The following is a 27,967-nucleotide window of genomic DNA, read 5'->3' on the forward strand; positions in this document are numbered from 1 at the left end:
ATTCTATGTAAATTTGCCCCTTCAGATTTTCAGGAGTCTTAAAAATAAAAAAATTTAAAAAATTAATTTACCGCTGCAAATTTTGCTGCGAATCCATGGATAATAGGCAACAATACATTGTTTGTGAATTCTATTGGGAAATTAGGAAAATTTGCAACAAATTTGACAACATTGCGCAAATAAAATTGACAGACTGCAAATGTTTTCTGCACCGCTGGTTAAATTATTTGCAGATCTTTTAATTTTCATCTTTGCAAATCGCAGGTAAAAATCTGCAACAATTGTGTCCCATGACTTGCTATTTTATATGTCATAGTGGCCCCCTTACCTTTTGGGCCCCTATGCGGCTGCACCGATGATATGTCCGCCCTTGTGCTCCATGCACAGTACTGACGGAGCAGGTGAACCAACGAGTCACATTAAGATGTTACCGCATCACGTTTTTGCAATCAGCGCAGCAAATCCACTCATTTACTTTGCATTGGAGCAAACGGAACGTTGGTCTTCTCAATCAATAATTTGCCGACATCTGTAAATTACATATATAAGCTCGCAGACCTTATATGCACAGACATATGCCATTGCATGCCATAGCGTTGAAATGATGACCATTGCAAAAAAAAAGTATATATTTATTAAGTCCATGTATATTTTAAAAAACTTTTTTTTTGTAATAATGCAAAATAAAAGATATACCGGTAAGTCCCTATATAGTAAATGATGATGGGGTTTATTTTAACCTATAGACACATTTGGCGCATACCGTAGTAGATTTTTCCCAGCATTGACGGCGAATTTTTGCCGCAAGCCTACGGTGAATGTTGCTTTATATGTAGCTATAGTCTGTTATTATTAATAATAATAATCATCACACGCGCTCCACGGCGGCAGCATAATTCACGAATCTCGAATACACAGCAAGAGGCCGCCGGCGTCGGTGGGAAATCCTGTAAATTGAATGTGACAGAGTTTGATGCCATTTGATTATTCCAGTCACAGGCAAACAATGATATAAAGAGTAATATGAAAGGGAATGCGTTACTGCCAAACACACTGCCGAGCAATAAACTTTCCAGCAATGTGACACAATCACCTCCCAATCATAATTGTCGCCCGTTTGATACCTCGGAGTACAGCGGAGGGCACTGACTGACACAGATACATTTTGTTTTTTATTTTGAGTGAAATGAGAATGGCGCACTGGGGCTTCAGATACAATCGTTATATTCCGCTACATGAGCATGAATCACCGGGCGCCGCTTCTCCTGAAGTCTAAATGCACTGAGACAACAACAATATTAAATCTCCTTCCGGTAACTGCATCCAGTCAGGAGGAAAATCCATAGGTTCAGAGTGTGGCAGGGGCGAAGCTATAGGGGGGTACAGAGGTAGCAGGCACACCCTGGTCCTGGTGCCTGTGAGACCCAGAATCCCCTCCAGGGTTATATATTATGGAATATAGTAGGTGGGCACCTTTTATTGTAGGGTGACAGGCACTTTGATGTGTGGTCTACAGGGCCGCCAATGTCTATATTCATAAAGGTGCACATAGACGAGCAGTCATGGCCATGAATGGGTGAAGTAAATAACTTCTCACTATAAAATTCACGGTGGGTTATGGTAGGCACCTAGAGAACCATCAGTTCTTGAAACTGATGTATCGAAAGCAGGAAAAATGGGAAATGTAAAGATCTTTGTGACTGTGTCAAGGGCCAATTTGTCAGAGCATCTCCAAAAACACAGGTCTTCCCAGTATACAGCAGGTCTTGTCAAGTGATACCTATATACATCGGGTCTTGTGGGGTGTTCCAACTATACAGCGAATTTTGCAGGGTGCTCCTGTGTAACACTGGTGGGGGTAAACGGGTTACTCCCTAACACCTAAGGGTTAAGCTGTATTTTGATGCATTTATGTGGTAAAGATATAATATACCCTGGGGCTGTAGTTAGCTGGGGCAGGGTTAACTGAAAGGCCAGCCTAGTTGGTTGGGGGTAACTGAGTGGTAGTAACAGAGGCAGGAAGTGACAGGTAGTGTATGCGAGAGCAGGAGTGCACATGCAGCAGGAATAGTAGGCTGCTAGGGATGATGTGAGCTCAATATTCGGGACAGCAGATTGCCGTAAATACCCTTCTTGTGATTCCGTCTAATGGCCAAGGACAATCGAGATGGACGTCAGGGGCAAGGGCATGCAAATCAAGTTGAAAGGATGAACTCCGACCACAAGGGGCGGATGGTATTGCAACGCAGAAATACTGCTAGAGGTGAAGAAGATCCCAAGAGCTAGGAAAGCCAGAGAAGTGGATATGCCACCTATCCTGAGAACCAGGGCTAAATTTGTATCCGGTACCTGTAAGAAAAATGACAACCCGTTCAGCCTTATACTTTAAACCTGCTTGTAAATCCTGTACAGACTTCCATTCTCTAAGTAAAAGTTTGTTTTTATTAACCCTGAGTCTCTTGGGTTGTTTGCTGCCCTAGTTCCAGAAGAGGGATTCCTGGATTCAGAAGAGGCCTGCAGGCCAGAAGTAAGGGGGAAGCACCACACACACCACCACTACACAGCAGCACACCAGGACTGAGACACCCCTTGTCTGTAGGATGCCAGAGTGAGTGGGGATCAAAGCTCGCCCAAAACTTCTTCGCTTGGGCATCTTACACCTGGTATATAGCAGGTATTGTTGGGTATTTCCAGTATGCGACAAGCCTTTAGGTTTATTTCTGGTATAAGGAAGATATTGTGGGTTGTTCCTGGTATATGGTGGGTCTTGTAGGGTGTTCCCAGTATACAGCTGGTCTTTTGTGATAATCTTGGTATACAGCAGGTGTTCTGGGGTGTTCCTGGCACAGAGCAGGTTTTGTGAGGTGTTCCTGATGATGAGTCTTGTTGAGTGTTCCCGTTATACGACAGGTCTTGTTTGGTGTTCCCAGAATACGGCAGGTCCTGTGGGGTGTTCCTGGTATATGGAGGGTCTTGTGGGGTGGTCTTGGTATGCAGCAAGTCTTGTGGGTGGTTCATAGTATATTGCAGGTCTTATGGGGTGTTGTAGATATACGGTGGGTCTTGTGGGGTGTTCTCAGTATATGACAGATCTTGTGGGATGTTTGCAGTATACAACAAGGCTTGTGAGGCATCCCTGGAATACAGCAGGTCTTATGGGTGTTCCCAGTATGGAGTGAGTCTTGAGTGTTTTTTTTCCAGTTCATGACTGGTCTTGTGGGTCATTCCTGGCTTATGGCAGGTAGGGAATACTCAATACACAAATATGCTAAAAAAAAAAGTTGATATTCGTCACTTCAAACATCTTGTGAAGTGTACAACTGGTTTAGTGGTTTTAATCTTATGGCTGATCAGTAAATAAAGGGGCACACAAAGAAATTATACTGGAAATACCCCACAACAGAATCTGGTGAGGGTGTTGTCGATTGAAGGACTAGCCTTACTCAGAAACAGTCAAGTCATGACTGAACAACTTGAGAACCAGATCAGAGCGTTATAAATGGAGAAGATTACTTTCCATGTGCTGTCTGGTATTCCCATAGGTCATCCAGCACTGAAAATTCTAGTGTCTGTCCTGGCCTGGAGAACCATTGCGGTGCTTCTTTGAGGATAGCCAAGTCTTAAGAGGAATCTAGTACCAATACGTCCAGGTCAGTAAGCAGTGTCGCCATCTTCTCCGCCAGATCTGCTAGTCGCTAACTCGCTGTGTGCTGGTGTCTTCAAAGAGAGGTCCCCACACAGTCCCGACAATTGCACCAATCATCTGGCTACTGGACCCTCCCCACATCGTGGACTTGATATGTTGGAGACCAGGCTGAAGACGGACCCAGTGTAGATATCTTCCGTCTCTAGGTGGTCTGGTGAAGAGAATGTCAAGGCGGTGTCATCCATTCCAAATGTCTGCAATCCACCAACCAGGTGGAGGAACTCCAGTTGGTCCTTGAATTCTCCAAGGTGATAGCTGATCTTCCCGAATGGAGAGAGATATCCCAATGCCCAGTTCCTGGTACTTTGTCCGTATGCTGAGGATGGCTTGATGGAGAGAAGCATCCTAGTCGTGAAGATTGGGAGACATGTCACTTTTCTTTTAGTGTAAATCTTGTAGAAAACTTGGCAATCAGGTAAATAATGTAAGCAAATCATTTTATTGTGTGCAGGTGCAGGCAATCCAAGGTGTTTCGGTCCTACAATGACCTTTATTAGTCAGACAGACTGTAGTGTGCACAAGGTTACAGACAGAAATGAACGCTCAGGATCAGCAGCACATGCTGCAGCAGTTCTAGTGGACAGAAAAAGTTGTGGTCCTGAAGAAAAGTCATAGGAGTCCATGAAGAGGTGTCGGCCTCCAAATTCTCTGTAGAGAGTCCTCACGGGCTTGAAGAAGAGGAGGCGTAAGGGTAGGTATGTAGCGTTATGACTGGTGCCCTGTGTGGTGTCCCCTTCTCCCTCCATACAGGGACGCTGGCTTACTCACCTGCTCCGCAGCAAGGTCCTCAGCATTTTGTGCTTCCTATTCTGAACCTGTACCAGAGGCGAGCTTAGTAGGTGAGTGTGCACCACCTGCTCTTAAAGGGGCAGAGCGCGCATATAGTAAAATGCCCTCAGCCTATTGCTGAGAAGCATTTTGTATAATGATGTCACCTGCTGGATGGCTCTCCGCCTATTGCTGGGAGTCATCCTGTATGAAACACTCCCTGTCCCTTAGGCAATGAGTTTAGTCATTACGTAGTGTGGTGTTCTACCAGTGCAGTTGTGAGGTCCCCTGGTCATGGTGTGGCCAGGGTCCTGAACCCAAATCCCTGGTCCCAGTGCAGCCATGCCTGAACGTTGTCCCCTTGTTCCTGTGCTGCCAGTGGTACCTGGCAGCTACCTGCAGCCTAGTCTGTCTCCACCATCAGGAGCTCCAGTAAACCCCAGGTAGCGCCTTAGCTATGCCCCTTTCCTAGGCAGGCCCAGCCAGCGGCACACATTAGCACTCATATCTCTGAAATCGTCTGACTAATTAAAAACAAAATGGAATATTTATGGAGCATCGGGAAACAAAATAAGAGCAAGAGCTGTTCATTTTTGACCTGATGACAATTTCTCTTTAAAGGGTTATTCCCATCTCAACCTTTCATGGCACTGTTTCCATAACTTTCACATAAGTGAATGGGAGTTACTGAAATAGCGTAGAACTAGGGAAATAATGCGCACAGAATGTTAGATGTGCAGTAAAATAACAGGGAAGTCAATGGTGGAAATACACATAAAATAATATTTAATGTAAATAAACAATACAATCACATTCTAGTAACCGTAATCATCGTCGTCGGCTGAAGGATCCAGGGAGTATCTTCTACCTGGCTGTGATTTTCATCTTAATGTCTTGTCATTTATAACTCATGTCATAAAATCTGGGTTAAAAAGTACATTAAAATGTCAATTCTCCTATATGAATTGTGAATGACATTTGACGGCTTAGACTCTTCCATCAAATTAAAATTTCATACTTGTCTTCCACACTTATTGCTAATGTAAAATGTAATCTGACAACCCACATCTTACCTTAAGAAATATAAGTTACCAGAATATTACATCTTCATATGGATTATGTTGCATTCATTGCAATATTTTTCCTGGTCTAATAAAATATTATGTTTAAGTTACATATTAGTTTAACCCCCACATAATAGCCCCATTTGTGCCCCCACACAACAGTACCCCTTTGCCCTGTCTGGGCCACACAAAAAAACCTCCCATGATGAGCAGTGATCTCTCCTGTTCCTTTCATTCAGTGCCCGGGGCAGGCGGAGCAGAGATGATACAAAATCCCGGCGCCTTGGTTGGGCGCAGAGTTCAGGATGTCTCGCGAGCAGGGTCGTCGTATTTTGCTTTAATTATTGTATTATTTTTAACGTTGTTACTTATGACTGTTGTGTATTAACTGTTAAACTGTAAAGCGCTGCGGAATATGTTGGCGCTATATAAATGAAGATTAATATTATTACTTTCACCTCGGTGCCTTTGTTGGGCACAGAGTTCAGGACGTCTTCTACTTTTGCCACCTAAGCTACCTGAGGTCCAATGTGCACCTAAAGTGACTTGATGCTCTTTTGGATAGTGCCAATTGTCCAAAAAGTTAACCAACTCCTCCAAGAGTCCAGGAGGTTTCCACTTTTTTCGGGATCTGTGGGGATCTAACCACATGCTCACCCCCCCCCCCCCATTAATTCCCTTAACAGGGCTCCAAAAATGCTCTTAACCGAATGATGACTGTGCACGTGCTCCATTCATTGTCTATGGGCTGTGAAGAAACCAGATTGTATCTTAATTTTCCAGACAACCATGTTTTTGTAAAAACCAAAAGAACTGACTTTTTATCTGTGTATTGGCTTGTGAATTTAAGTGTTTATGTCTGATGGGTCAAGAAGACAGACTTGCCCACTAATATACTATCTAACATACTGTGTAAGGCCATGTGCACACGTTCAGTATTTTTCGCATTTTTTTCACTTTTTTTGCTATAAGAACGTGATAAAAATGCGAAAAAAACGCTTACATATGCCTCCTATTATTTACAGTGTATTCCGCATTTCTTGTGCAAATGTAGCATTTTTTTCAGCGAAAAAATCGCATCGCGGAAAAAAAAGCAACATGTTCATTAAATTCCGCACACCTAGGAATGCATTGATCTACTTACTTTCCGCATGTGGCTATGCCCACCATGCGGGAAGTAAGCAGATTATGTGCGGTTGGTACCCAGGGTGGAGGAGAGGAGACTCTCCTCCACAGACTGGGCACCATATACAGTGGGGCAAAAAAGTATTTAGTCAGTCAGCAATAGTGCAAGTTCCACCACTTAAAAAGATGAGAGGCGTCTGTAATTTACATCATAGGTAGACCTCAACTATGGGAGAAAAACTGAGACAAAAAAATCCAGAAAATCACATTGTCTGTTTTTTTATCATTTTATTTGCATCATGGCACCATCACGAGGGACACTGATCTATGATTCTATAGGAAACAACCTAGGGGTTTTCGGCTCCGGTTGGAAGGACACAGATCTGATCCAGTGACCATCTCTGAACCATAAATATGTTTGGAGAAAGCCAGGTTTGGGACCCGCTGGTCGCCTGGTTCCATGGAGATGGTCAGATAAGCCAGGTGATGGCTCTCGTGTCAACTGGCTTTGGACCTTGTATGGACTCTATGGACAGTTCTTGGTCATCTCCCTATGCTTGTCGTTACCTCTTCTCTGTGCGTGCATCCACAGATGGAGTAGCGACCATGGGAGCTCTGACATCATGTCAACTGGTAATACATGGAGACACAGCGATCTTTTATATGCGCCCATGTGACCCTGGGATCTCTGACATCATGTCATACTGGAAATACGTGGAGACGCAGTGATCTTTTATATGCGCCCATGTGACCCTGGGAGCTCTGACATCATGTCATACTGGAAATACGTGGAGATGCAGTGATCTTTTATATGCGCCCATGTAACCAAACAATTCCAGCCATGGTGTGATTGTTCTGTTTGCTATTGTGTGTTGTGGTTCAATAAAGTATTGCCACACTGTTTTACCTTAACCTGTGTTGTCTGTGTAGTGTATTGCCCACGGGGAGATAGAGCGGGCGTTCAGTGGTATGAGCCGTGGTCCATGCAGTCTTGCTAAAGACAGCCGGGCCAGCGGACGAGAGCACCCACTGACCCTGTTTCTCCACAATTGGTGGCAGCAGTGGGACACTACTCAGCCCGGCGGAAGCGGGGGAGCTGCAGGGGACTGGTGTTCTCACACACCGTCCAGGGCTCCACAACAAGGGAGGTATACAGACAGACCCAGCAGACCATTGATGAGGCATGCACAGCAGGTTTCGGATGCCACTATATCCAACCCCACCAATCGGCCCCTGGGCAGAGGGGACAAGATGTCACCCTTCTGACCTCCCCCACCTTTGTGATTCCTACGGTGGATATCGGCAGGCCTGGCCTCCTGTGGCTATTGTAGTGTGTGTCTGGCCTGGCGCTTTTCAATGGGCCTGCCCTCTGTACCTGTGTGGTGTACATTCTGTGTCCTGTGAGTGGAGTGTTGTCGCACTGGAAATACGTGGAGAAGCAGTGATCTTTTATATGCGTCCATGTAACCAAGGAGTTACAGCCAGCGTCCTTCATTCAGACTCCAGCCAGGGCAGAGTGGGCCTCCTGAGACACGGGGTGGTGCTGAAAGAGGTACTCCAGCACGGTAGACCCCGTTACACCAGTTGTTACTCTTCAATTACGTATGGAGTTTATTTTCGTAAGGAGCATATGGAATATGCTCTAAGGAAACTGGATGATCGGAAGCCTATCATGTCTGGTTAATTAAGATGGGGGAGGAATGTGAAGAAACCAGATTGTATCTTAATTTCCCAGACAACCATGTTTTTGCAAAAACCAAAAGAACTGGCTTTTTATCTGTATATTGGCTTGTGAATTTAAGTGTTTATGTCTGGTGGGTCAAGAAGACAGACTTGCCCACTGATATACTATCTAACATACTGTGTAAGTCTGTAATAGTGACTGTACATTGAGTGTGTTAAGCTTTGTTTATTGATGTGTGCTTATATGCTAATAGTGCTACTTAATTCCATCACCATTGTTTACCTTAACTTGATGTTGGACTGAAAGACCCTGGGTAATTCTAAAAATAGCTTACATGCCTTGGGTATAAAAAGACTCAGAGATCACATCCTGGGAAACGGAAGTAACATAGAGCTACCAGCCAGACATTCTGCAAACCACCCAACAGACAAGAGAAAGGACTGCAGCCAATTCATCATGGCACCATCAGGAGGGACACTGATCTATGATTCTATAGGAAACAACCTAGGGGTTTTCGGCTCCGGTTGGAAGGACACAGATCTGATCCAGTGACCATCTCTGAACCATAGATATGTTTGGAGAAAGCCAGGTTTGGGACCCGCTGGTCGCCTGGTTCAATGGAGATGGTCAGATAAGCCAGGTGGTGGCTCTCGTGTCAACTGGCTTTGGACCTTGTATGGACTCTATGGACAGTTCTTGGTCATCTCCCTATGCTTGTCGTTACCTCTTCTCTGTGCGTGCATCCACAGATGGAGTAGCGACCCTGGGAGCTCTGACATCATGTCATACTGGAAATACGTGGAGATGCAGTGACCTTTTATATGCGCCCATGTGACCCTGGGAGCTCTGACATCGTGTCATACTGGAAATACGTGGAGACGCAGTGATCTTTTATATGCGCCCATGTAACCAAACAATTCCAGCCATGGTGGGATTGTTCTGTTTGCTATTGTGTGTTGTGGTTCAATAAAGTATTGCCACACTGTTTTACCTTAACCCTGTGTTGTCTGTGTAGTGTATTGCCCACGGGGAGATAGAGCGGGCGTTCAGTGGTATGAGCCGTGGTCCATGCAGTCTTGCTAAAGACAGCCGGGCCAGCGGACGATAGCACCCACTGACCCCGTTTCTCCACATGGGCCTACCAGAAAAATCTGAGTAATGTATTCAGCTTTCTCCAGCAATCCTAGAGAGAATGAGGAGAATGGTGACGTTCATGTGTGGTCACCGTTCCATTTCAAGAGGGTCTCATTTTCTGGATCTTTGGGTGTCCCAGAGGTTGGAAAACCACAGCTCACAAAGTAATCACCTATCTTGTGATTGCTGGGAATAACCCTTTAAAGAATAGGGGCCAAAACCTATAGATGAGGCAAATTAACTTCACTTTAAATTGTACAAAAACTTCAGATTCTCCTGAATACAAATTGTTTGAGATGTGCTTCTGGTAATTTGAGCAAAATTGTGGCTGATCGCGGTTTTTCAGATTTGTAAAGGACCATGAAAGGAGTTGGAATATACAGCTCTGGCAAAAATTAAGAGACCACTGCAAAATGTTTAGTTTGTCTTATTTTTCTCTTTATAGGTATATTTTTGAGTAAAATGTATATTGTTCTTTTAGTCTATAAACTACTGACAACATGTCTCCGAATTTCCAAGCAATAAATTTTGTATTTTTTTTCTTAAAAGGAGAAATGGTCAAAATAAAAAAAAATAAAAAAAGCAGTGTTTTCAGACCTCAAATAATGCAAAGAAAACAAGTTCATAATCATTTAGAAACAACAATACTAATGTTTTACCTCAGGATTCAGGAAAAGTTCAGAAATCAATATTTTGTGGAATAACCATGATTTTTAATCACAGCTTTTATGCGTCTTGGCATGCTTTCCACCAGTCTTTCACACTGCTTCTGGTGCAAAAATGTAAGCAGTTCTTCTTTGTTTGATGGCTTGTGACTATCCGTCATCCTCCTGATTACATTCCAGAGGTTTTCAATAAAGTTCAGGTCTGGAGATTGGGCTGCCCATGACAGAGTTTTGATATGGTGGTCTCTTAATTTTTGCCAGAGCTGTATAATGCCCACCTTGATGCTCACCTGTCCCACCACCTCAGCGCCCTGTCTGATCACGTACAACTTCAGATGTCTACTGGGCACAATAAGCCCCAGAGATTTTTTTTTTTTTTAAAACTTTCATCCTATACTTATTGTGCTCTGAGATCTGCAAAAACCGCAGAACATAATAAAGAACATTCGATTTGCAGCAAATATATTCAATGTGATTTGAATTTCCAGGCAAAATTTGTGCAAATTCAAAATTCAGCAGATACGCTTTGAATAGAACAAGCTGCAGTACCAGGCACAAGCGCTTGTATGTATAGGCTACCTCTTTGCTAAAAAAGGAGAGGCAACAGCATAGATCTATAAGCTAATCTTTGAGAGCCCTGGAGGTTGGACCCCCACCACTTCTGAATTATAACATGTAATTTGAGTTTTTGTACAAAATGTGATTGTGTCATTGATGTTTAATGCAATGTTATGGGGCCACTGACAAAACATTGAAGTGGTGCACAGAACTTCTATTGGGTGGTTGAATGGAACATGCAAAACAAGACACAAAGTCACATAATCGGGCACGTTGTGTGAGTTCATTATGGAGTATACTAAACACTCATAATACACATCCCTGCATGGTGTCCCATCCCCCATCATGCAGGGACACCAATGTACTTACCACCTCAGTCCGTGCAGTGAGCTCCTTGTCTTCTACATGCTGCGTTCAGTGAGCTCCTGGTCCTCTGCTTGCTGTGCATGCTTAAGGCGCCAGCCTGTGCACCTCCTGATTCTTAAAGAGACAGAGCGCAGATTCCTAATGTGTCCCCAGCCTGTTGCTAAGAGGCACTTGGTACTTAAGGCACCTCCACCTGTTGGGAGGTGCCTGAGCAACATTCTCTTTCAGTGTGTCTGCAACTACTAAGTTGCCAGGTCCTGGCCTGAATCTGTACCTGTATCTGATCTTTCCTGTTTCTGCCATCCTGGGGGCTGAATATCCAGGCCTGAGCCCTGAACTTTTACCTGTTTCAGTCTTTGTCTGTATTAAGGCCAATTCCTGTACCTGTTTGGAGCCTGAAAGTCAAAAGTTCTAAACACTGTTACCCTTTCACTCATCAGTGTACATTCTGATCCTGGTATATATGCCTCTGATCCTGGTATATATGCCCCTTATCCTGGGCCTTATCCTGGTATATATGCCCCTAATCCTGGGCCCTATCCTGGTGTATATCCCCATCCTAGTATATATGTCCCTTATCCTGGGCCTTATCCTGGTATATATGCCCCTTATCCTGGGCCTTATCCTGGTATATATGCCCCTTATCCTGGGCCTTATCCTGGTATATATGCCCCTTATCCTGGACCCTATCCTGGTATATATCCCCTTCCTAGTATATATGTCCCTTATTCTGAGCCCCATCTTTAAATCTAGTAAATGTTCCCCCTTCTGTCGCTGTTAATGCATAGAAAAAAATAAACAATTCTATTACCTCCTATCCGCACCTCCGCCGCACGGCGTCCTCTTCTGAAGCCGGCAGCTGAATTCAGCGTGAAAGCTATGCGTCAGTCATGTGCACGCCGTCGTCAGCTGCTGGCTTTTGATTGGCCCTCAGCACGCATTGTCGTTACACCCATGTTGGTAGAGGGGATGATGATTTTCTATTCAAGAATTATCAAGAGCTGGGGAGACACTTAACTTTCTTGTTGGGAATAACTATGGAAGGTGCATCACTGATGAACACTGACCTAAAAGGGCATCTGTGCAAGAGAAATATATTGGCCCTTTGCAGTCTAAAAGCTCTTCATAATGCGCCACCTGCCTTGGAGAAGGAAATTGACCCCTTATCTCTTAGGCTCCTGTGTGGCCTCATTATTTGCATCAATGATATGTCCGCCCCTGAGGGGCATTTATTGTGGTCATACACTGGACCAAATGTTCTATGCTCCATATGAGATCAATAGTATACGAGACACATAATGGGTCCTTGTTACAGATCACTGAGGCTCAGAAGTTGTACACTTAGTATCCAGAGCTGTACCCCATAAAGCATGCAAACTGTATGTAAAATATGGTTTCTTAATAGTGGAGTTGAGCAAAAAGATTCCCACTGCCCTGGTTCATTGTCTAGTCCTCCGCGGCAGCTGGACTATGGCAGTCTTGACTCCTGCAGCTAGCATATTGGACCAGCAACTCGGGCACCCAGAAAGCACAAGAGGCGCCAAGATTATCGGCCACAGAAGTGAAGATTTCAATAGTTCAGTTACCATGGAGGACCGAACTGGATGACTGACCAGGGCAGTGCAAATGTTTTTGCTAAACATTTTTAAAATAAAAATATTTTTGGGAAAAGAGAAGAAATTGGGTACTTTTAGCAGATCTGAATTTAGAATAGCAAAAAAAAAAAGTTATCTAAAACTTTGCCCTGAAAGGCTAGAAAATGAAGAAAATACGCCGCCTCACTTCTCACGCCACCCTAGGTCAGGGCATACATTGACTCTGAATACTACAGGGTCCTATTTCGTTTTATATTTCTGATACTTTTATTCTCAGAAGTAAAAGTACATTTTCACATTTTCAGTATTGGCTTCATAGATGGAGCGAGGCAGTTGCAGTTCATTGGGCTTTTTTTCCGTATAAGCGGCCGTGCACAGAAAACACGATAAAGTCATTGGTTTTCACAAATTGTTATTTTTTCTCTCCGTTTACTTTCCCAGATTCCTATCTGTAAATGTATCTCCTCTTCTATTCAGCGTATAAGTCAATTGTGCCATTGTCATACAGAAATGAGCCATTGTTCTGTGCGAAGGTAGAAAGAGACATTTCGAAGTGTGTTTAACGCGGTGAGCAGAGTTGGAGATTTATGACGGAAGACGACATTTTTTATCTTTTATTTCCTGGGAAGGGAAAGTTCAAGTATTTGAACTTTTCTTAAATATAAAAAAAATGAACGGAGTTAGATCAATCCCGGCAGCTCAGCTACTGAGATAGTTATTCCATTTTGACGCACTCATATGATATTCTTGCTGCTAATGTGAAAGGACTTCATTTGTCGTAGCTTGCTAGGCTATCTCTGTGTTATCAGGACTGCAGGAAGAAAAAAACCTACGGATGTGATCATCCTTACTCTAAGGGGGTATTCCAGCATTTGAAAGTTATCCCTCACCCTTTGGATAGGGAATTACTTACTGATCACTGGTGGTTTGACCCTCAGCGATCCTAAGAACAGGACTCTGATCTGAATAGACCCCATTCATTGTGTAGGACTACCAGAGAAACCCAACTGCAACTATCTGTTATTTTCAACAGTCCCTTAGACAATGACTGGTACGGAGGCAGAATATGCACACATCTGCTTCATTTCTACCAGACAGGGCTATGAAGAGCCACTTTCTAGGGATTGCAGGGGGTCTGAAAGGTTGGAAAACCAGTGATCACTACGATTTCCCCTTACCCATAGAGAGAAGGTAACTTTCAGTTGTCAGAATATCCCTCTAAGAATTCCAATGTCTCCTGATGGAAAATGTCATGCTTCTGGGTTCAAAGCCTTGTGACTGTGCTTTGTGGTCGGCTTCTCTGTCTGCCGAGCCACAGCAGATACAACTTTTCTCCAGGTGATTAGTTTCGGTTATCCTTGCTGCAGTCTTTTTAGGATAACAGGTGTTTTGATTTACTAATTTGCCTGCCCTATCACCTTTAGGGTGCTGCTTTATATACTTTCCCCCTGCTGGTATTTCCTGCTGGTGATATTCTCATTCGGATATCCAGCCATACTGCTGTAGTTTAAGCCAATCAGTGAAAGACCAGCTAGGGTTTATCTCTCTGCTGTTTATGTTTTTTACCCTGCACCTATCTTCTGTTTCTTTTTAGGAAGTAGGTGGCATATTCTCTAACAGTAGGTACTTAATCCTTTAATTTGTGTTTCGGAGTTTGTTCTACTCACTCTGGGATCTCTTTCTATTTCAGCACACTTTCCCTTCTGTTGGTAATTTGCTCTCTGCTCTGCCCTCTGTTTTTTTAGGAGGGACATGAAGCTCTCGATGGCCTTTGATTCAGCATAGGTCCGAGTTACCATCCTCTATTCTGTGGTTAGGGATCTCCGTTCATGCAAGAACTACTAGGGACTGCGGGGTCAGGATCTCTTCTCTTTTTTACAGGAACCGGCAGGGTCATACCGCAAAAAAGCATAGGTCCGACTTGCCATCTTCTAGTCTGTGGTTAGGGATCTCAGCTCATGCAGGAACCACTAGGGACTGCCGGGTCAGGATCTCTTTTTTTTCTGTACAGGAACCAGCAGGGTCATACCGCAAAAAAAAACACTCGTATAAAAAAAAAAGTTATAGCACTCAAAAGAAGAGAAGGAAAAAGAAAAGAAGTTGACCTTTTTTCCCCCAAAATGAAGGCTCTCCAGCTAGATATTGGTGTCATGAAATATTGCGTCCCTTGTTATAATTTCTAAAGCAGGGGTGGCAAAATAGTACATTGTGACCAACCACTAGATGTTAGGGTGGGATGCCAATGGAACTTGATAACTGCAGTGTCTTCTACAAGCCACATGTCTGCTCCGAGTCTCCTGGTCGGTGATTTCACTTAGGCTCCACGAAAAGTAGATCCCGTTCGAAAAAAGTGTGACAACCTCTTTACTAAAGCATCAAAGTTGCCAAAAACCATGGGGGTTGTCAGAAAGAGGTTTGTTTCAAAAACAACATTGCAGGAATCTAAGCAAGCAGTAACAATTAACACAGAGTTGTCTGCTTTTAGTCCCTGCCAAAGCATAAGCCTGCAGCTGTGGTAACGTCCAACAAACAGAATGAACAGAAACTTATCAAAGACCAGAGCTTTTGCACTGCCTAAGAAAACACATGCCTCAATGCAAAGTTATGAGTAATTCATAGCTAATGTATCTAGACGCCATTTCTCTCCTTTGTGCTGTATAGATTTCTGTGCATTTACCTTCTGTGGATGTTTTAGAGAATCGGTGGCAGAAATTCGAGGAGGATTATAGATTAATGCACTGTAAGTCAGTGTAGCTTTTTCTTGCAATTATAAACTTGCTTGTTCGTTACTCTGTGCTACTCGTTTCCGGAACATGTGAATGAGGCACTTGCATTACATGTGAAATATTAGTGGATTATATCAGGATTTATCCATGTAATCCACATGTAGCAATTTAAAGGGAATCTGTCACCATGATTTTGCTACCTCATCTGAGAGCAGCATAATATAGGAGCAGAGACCCTGATTCCAGTGATGTATCACTTACTGGACTGCTTGCTGAAGTTTTGATAAAAATCACAGTTTTATCTGCTCCAGATCTACCAGTTTTCTAAATGCTGAGCTCAGTATAACCCCGCCCTCACCACTGATTGGCTGTTTTCTATGTATGCTGTACCAATCAGTGGTGGGGGCGTGGTTATACTACTTTGTAGCAGGTTTGTTAGTCCTCTAGTGATAATCTCATGCTGGTAAAAGAGGGATATTAGAAAAACTACAGCAAGCAGCCCAGTAAGTGACACATTGCTGGAATCAGGGTCCCAGTCTCTACATTATACTGCTCTCAGATTAAGTAGCAAAAACCAGGTGACAGAATCCCTTTAATATAATTCCCAGTAAAGGATAATGCCTACAGTCGGTGTGTGATACCCGCATTCAATGTAATTCCCTTCTCCTCTGTTCACATCATTTTATTCCTAATCAAACTACAGTAGCTTGGAGGAGCGGTGGCGGTCCCGGAAATCTCTCCCAGATCTCGTGCATTTGCCACAAGACTTGACCTATTTAAATCAGGACAAAAAAGTGCTTTGTGTCAAGCAGGATGGAAAAAATGTTTCATCACATTCATACTCCCTCGCATTTGTCTCCTCCATTATATTATGCTGTTACGTTAAATGAAATCTTTCCCAGCCTTGTCTGCGGCTCTGATTATTAAACCGTCCCGCCGTACCCAGCAGTAAAGGACCGTCGTGGTGTATTATCGCCAGTACAGATAAAATAACCTGGTACGAGGAAATGTTTGCTTTGTTCACATGTCTGCAATGAAAGGAATAAAGGGAACCTGTCACTAGGGTTGGGGCCACTAAACCACCAGCAAACCATTACACACATAGGATTTAGCGCTTCAAGCATACCCATGTTAAAACTAGCCATTTTTAAAGAGCGGTTAGTATAATTAAAAAATCATATTTTTCTATGAAATTATTATTTTTTGTTCCAATATCACAAACTTTAGAAAAAAGATAAAGAATAGAAAGCTTGCATTTTTCACAACGGCCACTGGGGCTTTTTTAGGCTCTAACTTCCTGAAGTTTCAGGAAATTAACTTGAACATTAGCCACAATGAACAGATTCCGACACTATCTTTTGTGTTGAATCATCTAATGAGCGTGTGCAAATTTTTCAATAAAATTTGATATGATAAGAAAAACTTTGCCAAAATGTTTTTGGAAATGCATATAACACAAAAGCCGGATTTAAACAAAAGATTAATTTCTGATGATAGCTTCCCTCTATATTAGGTATTGAAAGGTTTTATATATTACCTGGCTCTCTCTGCACTGCAATACACACCGCTGGCCAATCAGAGGTGTGTATGGGCAAGCTGATGTCGGCGTGCCGATCATGGGAGGCGCATGCCAGTGACATCATGCACCATACCAGGAAAGCTGAAGTCAGCGGCTAACTCCTGGGCCGAATATAGAAGCGGACGCCATGCATTGTGGGAGAGGAGGAAGGTAAGAAGAATCGTTTATTTTTTATGCGTTACAGTGGATCGGGGAACATTATTACTGGAAAGGGCTCAGGATGGGGACATTATGCCAGGAAATTGGCCAGGATGGGGGACATTATTACTGGAAAGGGCCAGGACAGGTAACATTATTATAGGATGGGGTAAGGATAGGGGGACATTGTTATAGGATAACTTCAGGATGGAGGCACATTTTACCAGGAAGTGGTTCAGGATGGGGCACATTATGCCAGGAAAGGAGCCAGGATGGGGGACATTATTACTGGAAAGGGCCAGGATAGGTGACAGTATTATAGGAAGGTGTAAGGATAGGGGACATTGTTATAGGATGAGGCCAGGATCAGGGGACATTTTACCAGGAAGTGGCTCGGGATGGGAGACATTATACCTGTAAGGGACCCAGGTGGGGACATTATTACTGGAAAGGGCAAGAAGGGAGGACATTATACCAAAAATGGACACATGTATTTGTAAAATCTAAAACACAATAAGGTACCCAAGATGGGGTACAGTACATTTTTATTGGAAAGGGCTCAGGACGGGGGACATTATACCAGAAAGTGGACCATGATGAGGGACATTATTACTGGTAGGGGCAAGAATGGAGGACATTATACCAAAAAGGGACAAAGCATGGGGGACGTTATACCAGGAAGGGACCTTGGATGGGTCCCTTCATTACAGAAAGTTGCCATTATATTGGGTGTGGGGGGGGCAAACAAATATGTCTTTGTAGAGTTTAAAGCACAACAAGGGCCCATACATCTGACCAACATGCAGGTGGGGGCTCAGGTGCAAATTATACACCAGGGACCAGTGGGCTCTTATTTGCACCACTGTGCATAAGGTATTAAAAAAACTTTGGCTCATCTTTTGGGTGATGTATATTAGCAGTGGGCACTGTTATGACCCAAATGGCAGAGGATCTCAGAGGTTTCAGCAAAGTCTGCAAACACAAAAACCAGCTCATAGGGAAGTGGTAACTAGGCTGACCGTATACCTGATCCTAGCACAACAACTAGCAGTAGCCGGGGAACGTACCTACGTTGATTCTAGATGTCTCGCGCCAGCCGGAGAACTAACTAACCCTATAAGGGAAAATAAGACCTTTCTTGCCTCCAGAGAAAAGACCCCAAAGATAAATACAAGCCCCCAACAAAAAATAACGGTGAGGTAAGAAGAAAAGACAAACGTAAGAATGAACTAGGTTTTAGCAAAGAGAGGCCCACTGACTAATAGCAGAATATAGGAAGATGACTTATACGGTCAGCAAAAAACCCTATCAAAATATCCATGCTGAATATTCAAGAACCCCCGAACCGAATAACGGTGTGGGGGGAGAATATCAGCCCCCTAGAGCATCCAGCAATATCAGGAATCACATTTTGTACAAGCTGGACAAAAATTAGAACAATGCAAAGTAAACAAAAATAAGGAAGCAGGACTTAGCTTATCTTGCAAAGAACCAGGACCAGCAGACAGGAGCAAACAGAAATGAACTGATTACAACGATGCCAGGCACCAGACTAAGAATCCAGGAAGTTTAAATAGCAACACCACTGGCCTAACGAACCAGGTGGGTACCAAGCTGGAGAAAGACAATCCCAGTGCCATACCACTAGAGACCACAAGAGGGAGCCAAGAAGTATAGTTCACAACAGGGCACATGCACATGGCACATTATACCTCCTGATATTGCACTTGTTCCATCAATGGTAGGTAGTGAAAGGGCTACTACATTACCTGGGAGTTGAGTCTATCCTCAATGGGCACATGTGCATATACACCCGAGAACGGTGAGTTGTATTATTTGATGCTTCCTCTGCAAAATGCAAAATCTCATCAATGTACTAACCTCAACTACATCTGCGCAATTCCCATGTTCCCACCCGTGCCCATCATTTTATCAATGTATAACCCTCCCACCCACGACTGCATCATTCTGGTAATTTATGAATTCTTTGACTACCTAATGAAGAAATGGACAGTTTTAGACATGGGAAGAGTTGGAGCTCTTAAACCCCGAGCTACATGTGGTTTGGTGACCCCCAACCTTAGTGACCATTTCCCTTTAAAAGTGATAGTTGGCAAATTTCTGTATTATCATATTTTTTATCATATTGTATGTTTTGTTTACATCGACCAATTTCAGCCCATTCAAAGAAGACTTCGTCATTATGCTGCCCTGCAGCATAGAAATATGATAGCACCATCAGTGGGTATCGTGGAGGCAGTGACATTTGGTGGTGCTGGTGTAATGATATAGTCTCACTGTACAAATGCATGTTTCACCAAAGTTGGGTGTTTGTCCACCATCTCTATCTCTCTGTTGCTTTATGAATGTAGATGTAGTTACAGTGGTCATCCTGGAGCTGGTTACTACTTTCCTTTGATTCTGAAAATTATTTACATCGGTTTCTCTCCATCGCAGGTGTCTTGATGGCAGCCATGAAAACATAATGACGGTGCAGGTGCCCGGTGGGATTTTAGAACACACTGATACTTCAGAAGAGTTACAGCCATACACACTTTATAAATACTCCATCACTGCACATAACAGCGCGGGCCTGCTGCAGAGCTCCTGGTCGGTGGTCCGCACGCTTGAAGCTGCTCCTGAACATTTAGACCCACCAACCGCCGAAGTAACAAGTGCATATTCTGTGCATCTTACCTGGACAGCTCCTGCAAGACCCCATGGAATTATAAGGAAATATCTCATCATGTATCAGGAGAGCATGAGCGAGCCAACATCCGCCACATTCACCGGGTCAACATTAACCATGCCGGTAAGTCATCAATGTCTGCCATTGTATACAGCCATTGGTTTTCTACCGACAGATCATCTCAATCTGTAAAATTACGCTCAACATTGACATTGCAACACCAAGAAGAAAAAGTCATGGAATTATGAAAATCACAGGATGAGGACATGTTACTGATCTGAACAATTATGAGAAAATGGAAACAACATTTTCAAAATCTCCCGATTTACTCAGTCTGGATTATGAGCCACATGCAGAAACCTACTTACGGCACTTACAGCCTCAGTTGCTATCAATGAGGCCATTAATGGTCATCTGAGAAAGGTTCTCCCGCACTGAATGCACTTGGGCAAATCATCAAGACCCTCTGCTGGCAGCTCCTGTGCAATCACCGACCAATGATGTCCCAGATGTGCTCGGTGGGAGATAAGTCGGGAGACGCAGAAGGCTGTGGTGGCACGATTATATGCAGGCTACTCACAGTAACACAAGTATCATGTGGCTTGGAATTGTCAGGTTAAAAATGGCTCTTGGGACACTTTAGAAAGATGGCCGTATAACTGGTTCCATGACCAAGTTAATGTAACTCTGAGCTGTTAGTGCACCTGGAGTGAAGAATATTTTGGTTCAGTTACCGTACATAATGCCACCCCACATCATAATCCCAGGAGTAGGCCCTGTGTGACGTTCCATCATAAAGGCCTCTTCATAGTGTTGTCCATGTGGTCTCCAGACCTATGTCCGGCTATCATTGTGTCCAAGACGAGTGAAGAACTGAAGAGGATAGACCTTAATTCCAGGCTCCCTTGCTCCATTCCAGGTTCTGGTCTTCATCTAGAGATCACGTGCAGAACGCCATGAAGATGGATAAATAATAAATCGAGATGTTTCAAATTTTTCATCATCTGTAGATGAGTAACATTTCTATCCATCCTGTGATTTCGAAAATTCCAAGACTTTTCCCTCTTGGTGTTGTAATTTTAATGTTGCTAAGTGTATCTATCCATCTATTTAGCTGACATCTATTCATTAGAGATGGTCCAGTGTCCACATTGGTAGTCGATGGCCTCCAGATCAGAGCCCTGTGAGACTGCAAAATTCCAGCATCCCCGGCTCTTCTTCTGATTAGTAGGCCCAACACTATGTCATGTTGGTGTTGGGCAATTACAATAACCTCACACCAAGCCTTCTAATGAGTAGAGGCACCAGGGATGCTGGCAAGTAGTAGGAGGTTCACAGGGCTCAACTCCGGAGGTAATGGATCACTGATGTGGACACTGGACCAAGGTCTGGCAAATCTTTTTGCTAATATCTTTCTTTCTTTCATCATACTGTATATGGGCAAAAGTATTTGACCTCCTCTGAATCTCTGAATTGTGGGTTTTTTAATTAAGTCTAATTGCCCCCGATGTACATCATCCAGCCCCTTTGCCACCAATGTTTAACATTCAGCCCCTCACTTCCACTGTATAACATCTGGTCCTAATGCCCCTGGTGTAGAACATCAATCCCCTCGCTCCCAGTGTATAACATCCGGCCCCTCTTCCTGGGTGTATAACATCTGACCCATCACCCATAGTGTGTAACAACTGGTCCCATTGCCCCCATATACAATATTTGGTCCCATTGCCTCCAATGTATATCATCCAGCCCCATCGCCCCCCCCCCTGGTTTTTAACATTCGACCCAATCTCTCCCAGTGTAAAACATCTGGACTCCTCGCCCCGGTTTATAACATCCAGCCCTTCACCCCTGATGTACAACATCTGGCCACATTATGCTCGGTGTGTAATATCTGGTCTCTCACCCCAAGTTGTATAACATCTGGTGCTATTGTCCCTAGTGTATAACATCCGGCCCCTCACCCCTGGGGTATAACATTCAGCCCTGCCGCCATGCCATCTGTCTTTACAAACGTGACAGAGCAGCCGGTGGTGCTGAGCTCAGTGATACCAGCGTGGTCCTGTAATAGGAGCCATTGGGGTAACAACTTCGTTCATGACATTTTTTGTCCTGAATCTTCCCCACCACCTGTGAGTGATATTATTAAGAAGTGGAAGGAACCGCAGCAACTCAGCCACGAATTGGAGACCCCATAATATTATAGAGCGGGGGTCTGAGTGCTGAGAAGCAGAGGACAGAAAAGTCCTCTGGTATAACATCAGCACTAACACTGCACCCTCGGCGGGTGCATGGTTATAAAAGAGTACGGCGCTTACAAGCTCTATACTACCTTGCTTGTAAGCGCTGCTCTGAAACTGGCTGAATTACTGGATTAGGTCAGCTTCTGTACCTCTGTATCTGTACAGAGGCTCCTTTAAGTGGCAGCATTGGAGAGAGCATAGTTCGGGACATCGACTCGACTATGCCCCTGGTCCAAGTTGCCTATCTTCAGGAGCGCACCGTCCTCCGGTAGGAAGGGAGGAATTACAGTAAAATATTTTTAAAAATTACAAGAAAGACCATAGGGAAAGGTATGTTACTGGGGTGTTGCTCTCTAATGTGCCATATTCTGTATAGTGACCAACTCTAGACACAACACGTTTGCCCACCTAGGGTTTAGGGATGGCTTTCTTTTCCATCCAAAGGCTTGTAACAAGCGAATCATACTCAGGTGACTCATTTTTTTATGGTTCATGGAAGACTAAAGTGAAATTCAGCAGCTGTTCAGGACAAGTGACCACTCTATCAGCTATATTATAACCTCCTAATAGAGAGGGAATTGCGCTCGAGCACGGGGTTAGCGGTGATTATCGGCAGGTGAGTGCTTTATGGAAGTTGAAAAACCATTAACATTGATAGAGTAATTATTTCAACTTGAAAGTAATTACCTTGATGGGTGATAACCACTTCACTGTTCCGTGGCGTGAGAGGGGCCTGCGCCGGCGTCAGCTCTGCGAGCTTTACAAAAAAAATTACGAGAAAACTGCTAACACTGAATTAGCAAATTCCCTGTAAGAATCCTGTGCCGTAAAATCAAATGATTTCACCTCAGCAAAAGTTAATTTCCCACTTTATTCTGGACATAAATACGGCATTTTCCTTCTTCGTTTCTCGCTATTATACGTTTTGCACGACGGTTAAACCCATTTTAAAATATTTATTTAAGATGCGAATTCTTCCCATCAATAATTTATACACAATTGTTATTTTATTATTGTAGGTTTAGGCGGCGCGGGCTGAGATTAGGACAATTTTCTTTTTTTTCTTTTATAGATTTTCTACTGAAGCCTGACATTAACACTGTCTGTCCGTCAATCCAATATATGTATATCTCCATTTATCAAGATATATAATAGATATTACATATGTATTAGGTAGCTGGATATTAGACAGATCGATAATAAATGTTTATATAATGGTATGTGGCTGCTGAGCGGAGATGGAAAAGATCCCACTCCAACAAGCACTTCATCGCATTCAAACAGTCCCTCACTACTTTCAAGGCCACACTCGCCACAGCTAAACAAACCTACTTCTCATCTCTCATATCTTCCCTGTCTCACAACCCTAAACAGTTATTCAACACCGTCAATTCTCTCCTCCGTCCCCCAGCACCTCCTCCCTCCCCACTCATCTCAGCTGAAGACTTTGCCTCATTTTTCAAGCATAAGATTGATAGCATCAGAGACAGTTTTGGTCAACAACCCCCATAACCCTTCCTCCCAACTTCCCAACCCTCCATCTACAAAACCAACTTCTCCACCATGACAGAAGATCAACTCTCCACTCTACTCTCAAGATCGCATCTCACCACCTGTGCACATGACCCGCTTCCATCCCACTTCATCCCAAACCTCACCACAGTCTTCATCCCAACCCTAACCCATCTCTTCAATCTATCACTAACAACTGGTGTTTTCCCCTCAAGCTTTAAACATGCCTCCATCACACCTATCCTCAAAAAGCCTTCTCTTGACCCATCCTCGGTATCTAGCTATCGCCCTATATCACTTCTCCCCTATGCCTCCAAACTACTGGAACAACATGTCTATCTTGAACTGTCCTCCCATCTCTCTTCTTGCTCCCTCTTTTACCGCTTACAATCTGGCTTCCGGTCACACCACTCCACTGAAACTGCCCTAACTAAAGTCACCAATGACCTATTAACCGCCAAGAGCAAGCGACACTACTCTGTCCTCCTCCTCATGGACTTGTCCTCTGCCTTTGACACAGGGACCGTTCCCTATTACTACAGACCCTCTGATCCCTTGGCATCCCAGACTTGGCCCTATCCTGGATCTCATCATACCTAACAGACCGGACATTCAGCGTCACCCACTCACACACCACCTCCTCACCTCGCCCCCTATCTGTCGGAGTCCCACAAGGTTCAGTCCTTGGGCCCCTGCTCTTCTCCATTTACACCTTTGGCCTGGGACAGCTCATAGAATCTCACAGTTTTCAGTATCATCTCTATGCTGATGACACACAGATCTACATCTCTGGACCAGATATCACCTCCCTACTAACCAGAATCCCTCAATGTCTGTCCACTATTTCATCCTTCTTCTCTGCTAGATTTCTGAAACTTAACGTGGACAAAACAGAATTCATCATCTTTCCCCCATCTCACGCGACCCCCCCAACAAACCTATCCATTACAGTAAATGGCTGCCCACTCTCCCCAGTCCCACAAGCTCGCTGCCTCGGGGTAATCCTTGACGCTGATCTCTCCTTCAAACCACATATCCAAGCCCTTTCCACTTCCTGCCGACTTCAACTCAAAAATATTTCATGGATCCGTACATTCCTCAACCAAGAATCTTCAAAAACCCTTGTCCATGCCCTTATCATCTCTCGCCTTGACTACTGCAACCTCCTGCTCTGTGGCCTCCCCTCGAACACTCTTGCACCCCTCCAATCTATTCTAAACTCTGCTGCCCGACTAATCCACCTGTCCCCCCGCTATTCCCCTGCCTCTCCCCTCTGTCAATCCCTTCACTGGCTCCCCATTACCCAGAGACTCCAGTACAAAAACCTAACAATTGCAGCGCCCCAGAGTCCTGGTCGTTGCAGTACTGTGGCTCCGCCACTAAGGGGAGCTATGGTACGCCTGATGGCACTGAAGGAGTTCATCTGACCAGGTATCACAGACACCAATACATTTCACCGCCGGGCCTCCAGGGGGAGCTAAGGGTTCTATTCATTAGGCCACTCCTCACATACTGGTAAAACTGGGGGTCAGGCAGGAAGTTACAGAGAAAGCTGACTGGGTTGGAACCAGGCAACACCTTGTGGCAGAGGGTGTTGTGGGGGAAGATTCGGTAGGGCCCTTGTCGGGGGTGGGATCCTGACAGAGGCCTGGCAACTGGAGAGAACGTAATGGGACCGTGCCTGCTCAGCATAGCGGCGGTGCCCAAGGAAGGATTAGAAGCGAGATAGATTGTGCTGAGTGAGAAACGAGATCAAAGCAACAAGGAGAATACCAGTAGGAGTCGTGCTGTGAGACCGAGGCAACATCCTACTGAGGCGCACAAACGGCGGCCGGAACGCCGAGGAAGTATTTATAAATCTAGCTTCAAGCAATACTTCAAACCAACGGCAGGACAGTCAGTCATAGGCGGGCTGTCTCACCTAAATCACCTACGAAGACATAGGGGGCAACCTGTGGAGAGGGGCGACTCTAGGGTCCCGGAAGAGCTCCAAGCCTACCCGTCATACGGGTGCCGTCCTAACCGTAACATCAGGGAGGGACGGAAGATTAGCAGAATATAATCTAATCGAGTTGTGAGGGAACTTAAGAAACAGACACAACAGTTGTGGGGACTATCCCGTAAGCACAGCAGGGAAGGATCACAACACATAGCGCTAGCAGGAAGGCACAGATTTCCACCTGCAAAGAGAACTCTGGAGGTGCCATCGGACCGGCCGGACTTGCGCAGCCTGGTTAACCGTATTCCGGATTGAGGACCCAGAGATCTTCAGTAAAGAGGTAAAGAGACTGCAACCTGGTGTCCTCGTTATTTACTGCACCGCACCACCACCACCATTCTCATCTCCATCATTCACTGTACGTTGCCTCCCCACCAGCAGGGTCACAGACCGGGCCTAGCCACCGTGACAACCCCAGAGCAGAGACTCAGAGGCCCGGTACTGGGTACCCCTCGGCCCTGCGGCGGTGGGGGCGCTACAACTTGGCGTCACGAACAGGATCTACTTAAGCCTGAAGAATCAGGTCATGTGTGCCTTGGAACTGTGATTTACTATGCTTGGACTGTGACTTATTACAAAGACTGTGTATTGCCACTTGCCACCAGAAGTTCCCGCCAAAACCGCCGCCATTACAGCGCTAAGGAGAGCACAGGAGAAGAAGAAGGGCGTGGAGTGGGCGTAGACAAGCTGGAGAGCGCGAAAGACAATGGCCGCCCAGTCTAAATATTACTGCCACCTGGAGGACGTGTCCGTCAGCAGCCGAGATCCGCCTACTGATCCTCAATGGGGGGCGGAGACAACGAAAGCCAAACCGCCCACGAAGGAGAGAGCGGGAAAAGGACCAGGAAGAAGAAGTCAACGACATGGAGGACGCCATGGCCAGCCACCCGGAGCCGGAGCGTGGGGTAGGAGCAGAGGACTCCCCCAGCTACCCGGAGAGGCACCGCAGCCAGACCTCCACAGTTGGCGCTGACCTCCTGCAGACCGGAGCGGACGAGCTGATCCACCAACTCCTGCGGACGCAGCGGAGCACTGAGGCCGGGTGGAAGAAGACCATCATCGGGAGCCTCACCAGACATCTGTCGGCAGCGTCGTCTGGTCCGGAGCAAGAAAGAAGTTCCAGCGCTCCGAAGCCAGAAAGCAAGGCCCTGCCGGAAAGCGAGATGCTGCAAGCAGAGATGACAACGTCGCAGCACGAGGCCCTGCAACCAGTGTTCCAGATCCCAGCGGAGACGGAGCAGATCGGCATCGGAAGGACCGCATCTGAAGCAGGTATGAAGAACGACCCTGCCCTGACAACCGACACCACTCCAGTGACTGTTAGTGCCACAGCTGCTGACTCTGTTCCAGTGACTGATCTTGCAGCAGCCGCTACCTCTGCTGCAGCAAATGCCCATACTCAAGCTGCGCAGACCTCCATCGCTGCGCATGATTTAACCGTACATGAAAGACGGATTGTCCGGCACTGGGTGTAACCCTGGACCTCACTTCTCCCAGGCCAAGAAGGGTTAAGTGCCAGGTGCAGCCCTGGAAGCCGTCCAACTAAACCTCGGAGAACCGAAGATTGTAAATAGTTAACTGTTTGTTTCCTGCTGTTTTGCTGCTAAAACCCGTTTAGGGTTACTCTTAAAGGGATCCCTTTGTTGACCCGGGATCCCTATTGCTTTTTGGTTATCTTCTATTTTCTCCTTTGTTATCAAGAACTGCCGCCATCATGAACAGTGCATGATACAAACTGCTTGTAAATAGTTTGCACCTTCTTAAAGGTGCTCCCTACTGGTTTTACTTAAAGAAAGACTCTTTGCGAAGATACCGCACCGGAGCCTTTGCTGAGTATGGACTGGTAGCTTGAGAAGATGTGCTACCTCATAAAGACTTGGTCCCCTCTTAAAGGGGATGTTCACTTGTTGCACTTAAAGAATGGTATTGCTTCAAGACAGATAAATAGCAATAATTTCATAGAAGAAAGTGATAATGTTGACATGTAAACGTTATATGTATCCAACTAGTTGATTGTAAGAAATGTTTGATAACATTGATAGAAAAATGAGGACAGAAAGTGAACCCATACGGGTTGGTCAGTGAGTCCTCTTAGGAGACATGTAGAGATGGCTCAGTGATTTCAAACTGAAAGTAAATGTTATGTTCTATACTGTGTATAGTAGTTGAAAAGGCAGTAGGCCTGGGCTGAAAGGGGCGGTCCTGTAAAGAAAGGAGAGGCAGTAGGTCTGGAGCCGTTAGGACAGGCGGTCCTGCAGATGTAAAGATGGAAAATGAAGAAAAAGTTGATTAGCCTTATGATGTTCTATAAGAAGGTCTTTAGTGGATTCAGTATGTACGTCCTTAAAGACAATGTTAAATTATTGTTCAGAAATTTGCACTAAGTAGAATACCCGGTTGGGTAAAGAAAAGTTAT

The 27,967-nt window shown here is 44.8% G+C and overlaps 1 protein-coding gene across 1 annotated transcript in view; it reads left to right on the forward strand.

Moving 5' to 3' along the window:
• The window catches only part of USH2A (usherin), a 930,843-nt gene that overhangs the window by 828,356 nt on the left and 74,520 nt on the right, over nt 1-27,967 (forward strand). The window contains exon 61 of the mRNA XM_077281431.1: nt 19,566-19,920. Within this exon, the coding sequence (XP_077137546.1) occupies nt 19,566-19,920 (355 nt within the window). The remainder of the gene's footprint in view (nt 1-19,565; nt 19,921-27,967) is intronic.

Source organism: Ranitomeya variabilis, chromosome 2, assembly GCF_051348905.1.
Source record: "Ranitomeya variabilis isolate aRanVar5 chromosome 2, aRanVar5.hap1, whole genome shotgun sequence".
Taxonomy (NCBI): Eukaryota; Metazoa; Chordata; class Amphibia; order Anura; family Dendrobatidae; genus Ranitomeya; species Ranitomeya variabilis.